Source organism: Lycium ferocissimum, chromosome 11 (assembly GCF_029784015.1).
Source record: "Lycium ferocissimum isolate CSIRO_LF1 chromosome 11, AGI_CSIRO_Lferr_CH_V1, whole genome shotgun sequence".
NCBI classification, from domain to species: Eukaryota; Viridiplantae; Streptophyta; class Magnoliopsida; order Solanales; family Solanaceae; genus Lycium; species Lycium ferocissimum.
This window is the reverse complement of record NC_081352.1, coordinates 50,624,750-50,631,956: the sequence shown is the minus strand read 5'-3', so window position 1 is coordinate 50,631,956 and position 7,207 is coordinate 50,624,750. Positions and strand designations below refer to the sequence as shown.

At 27.6% G+C, this 7,207-nt stretch overlaps 1 protein-coding gene across 1 annotated transcript; it reads right to left on the bottom strand.

Moving 5' to 3' along the window:
- Nucleotides 1–294: 294 nt before the first annotated feature.
- LOC132036843 (uncharacterized) lies at nucleotides 295–5,337 on the bottom strand. The gene is made up of 4 exons (XM_059427241.1): nucleotides 5,295–5,337; nucleotides 4,990–5,217; nucleotides 1,339–1,536; nucleotides 295–677 (listed from the first exon to the last, which is right to left on the bottom strand). Exons 1-4 carry the CDS (start codon nucleotides 5,298–5,300, stop codon nucleotides 624–626), a joined length of 486 nt encoding a protein of 161 aa, XP_059283224.1. The 5' UTR covers nucleotides 5,301–5,337; the 3' UTR covers nucleotides 295–623.
- Nucleotides 5,338–7,207: the final 1,870 nt, after the last annotated feature.

The window sequence follows — 7,207 nt, the reverse complement described above, 5'->3', positions numbered from 1 at the left end:
ACCAAAGGTAGACCTCCAAAATATATAGGTATGAAAAGTGACTGTTCAGAAAAAGGGAATAAATCAATCCAACGGTTATGACCATAATAACTAAATAATGGATCACTTAATTGTATAGGTTATAAATCTGTGTAAGGATATATTTGACCAATTTTCGGGAGCCAAAACAAAAAAAAACAAAAAAAACAAACAAACAAACAAATCGACCTATTTTGCCTATTCTCATGTGCGCAAGGCTTCTCTCTTATTCTTGCTCATTTACTATCCCAATAAAGTGTTTCTCAGTATAAAATGGAAGAAAAAACTTTCCACCACCTGTGAGGGACATTTGCATTTCACAGAGAATAAAAGAAAAGTAAGAAAAAGAACCCACAAGGATACTTTGGCAAACATTACCAATAAAGACATGACTAAGTAATACATAACTCTCCCATAGAGTAGAGAAGGAACTCTCAGTTATCATCATCATAAGATAATGATGGATATTTGTCTTCTTGAGCTGGCCAATATTCTATCTGTTTATATGCCATTTTAGGACTGCTAAAAACCCAAGAAAATACTTCAAACATCTATATACTAATCATATTCAATCCTTTATGTTCTGAATCTTCTTTCGTTGAGGATCAAGACGCACAAGTTGGCAGCAAGCAACTCGAAAAAAATCCCCTAACGCCTTTCTGCAGTGAGTTAGCAAAAGAACAAAAACAGAAAAAGTTAGGCACGAGAAAGTCTAAAAGGATCACATTAATACAGTAAGATTCAACTTTTGTTTTTCTTTATAAAATGACAATATATGCTAGCTCCTTTGGATTTTTTTAAATTTGGTGCTATTTAAAATCAACTAGCCATGTCACGGCGCAGGGTTCGTTAAAGAAAGAAGTGTTTCATATGAGTTTTTTTTTTTTTTTTTATTATTATTATTATAGTTCAAACTTGAAATCTCTAGATAAAGAAAAATTAAAGGGAGAACCAATCTTTGGTGGTGGCTCCTTTGGAACCTGATTGTAATGTCATAACCAAATTTGTGTATTCCATGTTTTTTATGTTGTGTTTTGTATACAAAATACAGTTTTTTCCTGTTCCAAAAAAGGAAAAAACTGTAATTCGTACACAAAACACAACATACAAACTAGAATTGACAAATGAAAATAAGAAAAAGATTCAGTAGTGATGGTGTGAAGAAGAAAAAGTAAGGCGGTGACTTTCCGTTTCTAGGTAGAGACATGACATCCCCCTCTAATTATGGGACAAGGGATGGGGAAAAGGTGTCTAAAAAAGCAAGGATAGGAAAGGGTACCACTAGGACTATAGAGTACATAGGAGAAGAATGGTCCCTACCCTTTTAGGTTTAGAGTGGAGCAATGTTGGGGATATTTTGTAGAGATCTTCATCTACTGCTTTGGCTGCCCTTTTAGGTGGTGCTGGAACAGGACTTGCTGCTTTTTTCACTTCATCATCATATTCACAATTGCACATCACCCACCCCTCCTCCGTTCCTGCTTTTTTCCCAACCGCTTCATTACTAGTTACTTTTCTCTGTAGAACAAACATCATGCTTAATTCTCAGTTGAGTTTACTTTATTAGTAGTAATTCCTCCCGTTCAAAATAAGTGTTTACTTAGCCTTCAAATCCCTTAAAAAAATATTAACTTTTAGAAAGAAAAAAAAAATTATTTTGACTAAATTATCCTTAAGTAATGAGACAACTAAATTATCCTTAAGTAATGAGACTCGTACTAATTTATTATCTTGAGTAAATAGAGCAAATTTGAAAAAATAAAACTAATTCCTTTTTAGATCATATAAGTGGACACTTATTTCGAACCAAAATAAAAAGGTCAAGTGGAAATTTATTTTAAACCGGAGGGTGTAATAAATAATATCACTAGGCACATCCCAATTGTCAGCTGAGAAAGGTCATTTAATTGCTTGCATAATAAAAGTGATTAAATATAGTACTCCCTTCGGATTAAAAAGAGTGTGCACTTAACTTTTTTTTTTTTTTAGTCAAAAAGAGTGTTCGCTTACTAAATCAAGAAAGAATTAACTTTATTTTTTGCATTTGCCCCTATTAAGTGCTATGTGATCAAATCTCAATACATATTTAATTAGGAACAGTTTAGTCAAATTACTTTTTTTTTTAAGAATTAATATTTTCTTAAAATGTATGCAAATAGCTAAGTGTACACTCTTTTTTATCCGGAAAAAGTACTACAAAAGGGTATATAGTGCCTTAATTAAATTCATAGAGTGGGCACAGTACATCTATATCTATATATAATATAAAGTAGTACTGTGACGTGGGCGATGTAAGGGTACCTATTAATGTTCTATTTATCTTTTATCTCCTTTTTTTGACATTTATTTTTCATGTTAAATAAATATTAATTGTCTTCTTTGCAAAGGGTATAACCTACGTAACTGCAATAGTAAATATAATGGAGCAATTAGCATTTACATAGAGCTACAGTTATAACATTGATTATTCTTTCGGTTACCCTTTTTGTCATTATGGATTCCTCCAAATTCTTTCAGTTATTGCTTTATAGAATATGCATCAGTAATTAATTATAGAATCTGGACAGGATTTTCACCATTATATTTTGAACACTATATAAACAGACACCAGATCCATCCAAATCTCATGCAATACGGCTTAGCATAGACAGGTATATTGTTAAAATGAATGTGGTCAAGGGACCAGGCCATTAGCAATTGAAGGATGTGGTCAAGGGACCAAGCCATTAGCAATCGAAGGCCAATTTTAACTTGAAGCCATTATCATACTATTTAAATATATAGAAGTATTATTTGTTCAATTTCCATATCCATACAATCTTTCAGCGAGTTTAAGAAAGAAAAATTAAAGACTTTTAAACTGTTGTCGATGCCCTATAAGTCACATATATACAGGCACACCAGGACAATCATTACACACAATTGAAAGTGTTTTCAATATAGAAAGGAGTATTCTTTTTGTCATGATAGACAAATAAGCGAAACCATCCACATAAATCTACAAATGTTATTCATACTTGTTCACTATACAAATAGCTCTCCTTTGACAACGATGACATGAACACGACAAAGGGAGTCAGCTGAAGCTAGGGGTTTAAAGTTTCGTGAATATGAAGTGAAGCTAGAAGAAGAAAATAAGCAAAGGCCACAGCATTGTCGAAATTTGTAGAAATTTCTTTTGTAAGCCAATCAATTTGATATACCGTTCTTTATGGACTTGTGTAAACGTACTTTCTTTTCCCCGTGATGCTACGACCAATTTGACATATTTTTCTATATTGATTTGTGTGAATGTTATTTTTCCCTTCTTTTTTTCTTTCTGTCATCTCTCCAATTTTTCCATTGAAGAAGCACTTTGAGTTTATATATTAAAGTAAAAACTAACAGCTCGAATTTATAGGAGAGTTAAGAGCATCGCAGGAAAGTACTGATTTTGGGGGATTTTGCATAATCATTTTACTGAATTTTGGGAATTTGCATAATATTTGGAGGAAAAAATATCGGTATAAAAAAGGAAATAAAAACAAACAAAGAGGAAAATTAGTTTAATTTCCATAAACGAGACCCATATATGAAGAAAACGATTCAAATTTAGTTTGTTCCATATTTAGAGTTGGCTGAAAAAATACATTTTAGTATAAATTCACTTTGTTTGACCTTTTTTCCTTTTTAAAAAAACAAAATCACAAAAAAAAAGATATTAGGTTAGCTAAACAAAATTAAATCTATAAGAAAATTATATATCTACATGCATAACATTAATTTATAGTTCCTCCAAAATAAAAAAAAATTAAAAAAAATTAAAAAACAAGTAATGAAGATGAAACATTATGAAGAAAACAATGAGATGGGAACATCGATCCAAGCGTAAATTTATATTAAGGTGCAGATTAATCAATTTTACCCTTATTTATGTAACATATAAAATTATAATCTTTCTGAAATATTTCAAACACTAGCTTTGTGCGACAAGCTATTAACTCAGGATAAAATTGTACTAACAGCAAATAGCCAAAAACCAATAATTGTATTTAAACTCCGAGTCGACAAAAATTTGTACTGCTACTATTGCCAAGAAGTTTCTACGATAAAAAAGCCTTTGAGAATGTAACTGGTATTATAAAAGAACAATTGTAAAATGAATTTTTCAATAAAAGAACAATTGTAAAATGAATTTTTCAACTTAGCGGTTCGAATCGATTTCTATAAAGGAGGTCAAATCTCAAGTTTACATCCCAACATTATAACATTATCATCTTTTTCTTTTTCATTAACTTTATAAATAAGTATTCTACTTTTTCAAGTTCACATATATTAATTTCTTAAATGAGTTATTTCATATTTAATCTAATTTTTTTATAGGTTCTCTTTTCAGAATTTTTTAGAATATTTATGATTAATGAAAAATAGTTTTCTTTTATAAAATAATGACAGTAGTTTCAACTTTATTTTAATTTTTTTATTTTCAATTTTTACTCCAAAATTTTTTAGTTCTTAAATAAAGATGAGGAGCTTCATCAGCTAGGCTCATTAATGGAGTATGTCAAACCCATTTAACGCTTTCACATGTTCAGCCTCGTATTACACTCTCTGTTTATTTACAGACCAAAAAGTCCCCCTCTTTAATAATTACGCAACTACTCTTAAATGTAACGTACGATAGAGGCTACTCGATCAGTTTCTCAATAAATAATGTTTTGGGCTTTTTATTTCGTTAAAAAATAAATGATGTTTTAAAATTTTAAGAAAAAATGAATCTTATTCTTTTAATTTTTTTTTATTTACATAATTAAGAATCATTAAATGACTTTTTTTAAAAAGAAATAACTTAGAAAAAGTTAAAATTTAATTAGAGTAAATTAGTAAAAACACTTCTAAAAAATTTTTTAAGGAGAGTGACAAACTAAAAACACCACTTATTACAAAACGAAGGGAGTAACATAAATAATAATGAGTAATTAATACTCTTACCTTACGACGAGGTACGACGATCATGGCAGGAGTGAGAATATCATTCTGGTAGAGATCTCCGGCCACGTACAAATCACGGTCTTCAGAGTAACTGTAACGAAGCAAGTCAACTTGCCTAGCTGATTCAAAGCACTGTGTGAAAGGAATTGGAAATTCATCTGTGTTACATGATTCCCAGCTACCAAATGCTGGAATGTGGCTCCTGTTCATCATGTAATAATTGCTCTCCTATCAACAAAAAATAAACCCACAAATCAGAATAACATATAAAATGTAGAAAAAGAAATTAAACATGAAGTGCTTACTTCCATTTTGGGGAGTATGAGTAAAGATGCCTGTAGAATCTTGGAGATTTTCTTTCACAATTTTCATACTACTGAGAGTTAAAGTTTTCAGAAAATTTTTTTGTTAAATAAACAAAAAACTACATGAATTTATGGAATGGAGAGGGTGTGTTAAAGAGGCCTGAAATGGGGTTGCTTTTATGTGTCGAGTCATTGTTGCTCGTGGGCTTTTTAAAGGGAAAGGAATTATAGGGGTAGGGAAGTGGGGTACTGGGGATTCAAAGAGATACTACCAGTATTAACTTGTAAAAAACAGTAAAAGGTACAGAAGAAAAAAGGTAACACCAGAGAAAGCAAAAAAGCCCAGATATCCAAATACTGTGAGAAATAGACATTAGGGGTAGACTTAAGGGTGTCAACTGGTTCCAACTGAATTATATATATATATTATAGTAAGGTTAAGGAATATATTGTAGTTAAAAATCGGAATACAACGGTTCCGGTTTAACCGGTTTTAAACTCCGAACCTAAACCGGAACCGGTCCGGTTTGGAGTGTTTAAAATTTTTTTTTTTTTTTTATATATATATATATATATATATATAGTATTTATTTGTATATTGTATATATTTACATATATATACAACTTTATAATTAAAGTTTAAATATATATACATATATACTATATATAAAGTATATATAGAATATATATATAGTGTTTTTCGTATACATATATATGTATAACTTACATATACTTATATATATATAACTTAATATATATAGTATATATATACTTATATACTATATATACTTATATATATGTATAACTTAATATATATACTATATATATGTACTATAACTTAATATATATACTAAATATATATATATATATATATATACTTATATATATATATATATATATATATACTATATACTTAATATATATACTATATATATGTATATATATATATACTATATACTATATATACTTATATATATATATATACTTAATATATATACTAAATATATATATATATATATATATAAGTTATACATATATATATATACATATACTTATATATATGTATAACTTAATATATATATATATATATATAATATATATACTTATATATATATATAACTTAATATATATACATATATATATATATACTATATATACTTAATATATATATATATATACTATATAATATATATACTATATATATGTATAACTTAATATATATACTATATATATGTATAACTTAATATATATACTATATATATGTATAACTTAATATATATACTAAATATATGTATAACTTAATATATATACATATATACTATATATACTATATATACTTAATATATATACTAAATATGTGTATAACTTAATATATATACTATATATATGTATATATATGTACTATATACTATATATACTTATATATAGGTATAACTTAATATATATACTATATATACATATATACTATATATACTTAATATATATACTAAATATATGTATAACTTAATATATATATACTATATATACTTACTTATATACTATATATACTTATATATAGTATATACTATATATACTTATATATGTTTAAGTATACTATATAACTTAATATACTTATAAGTATATTCTTAGTATATTTTAGGTATATTCCTAACTTAATAAAAGTAAAAATATGAACACAAGTAAATAGAAGTAAGCTCAATGAGCCATATTTTTATTCATTCTTGGATAACATTTATTTGCAAGTTGTATTTTTTTTTTTAACTTGCAAATAATACATGAGTTGTACAAAAATAGTAGAATAATAAAATCACCAATTTTGAACCATTTCGTTAATTTCCCCCACATCATATTCGGTCATGGAAATATCTTCAAAGTCTTCCATTTGGTCCGGTCCACTAGCTATCAAATCTTCA

What these genes read in the sequence shown, in the direction of transcription:
- LOC132036843 (XM_059427241.1), bottom strand. An exon ending in TCGTCGTACCTCGTCGTAAG is followed by an intron (nt 1,537 to 4,989) that starts GTAAGAGTATTA and finishes TTTGTTCTACAG; the next exon opens with AGAAAAGTAACTAGTAATGA. An exon ending in TCCACTCTAAACCTAAAAGG is followed by an intron (nt 678 to 1,338) that starts GTAGGGACCATT and finishes AACTCACTGCAG; the next exon opens with AAAGGCGTTAGGGGATTTTT.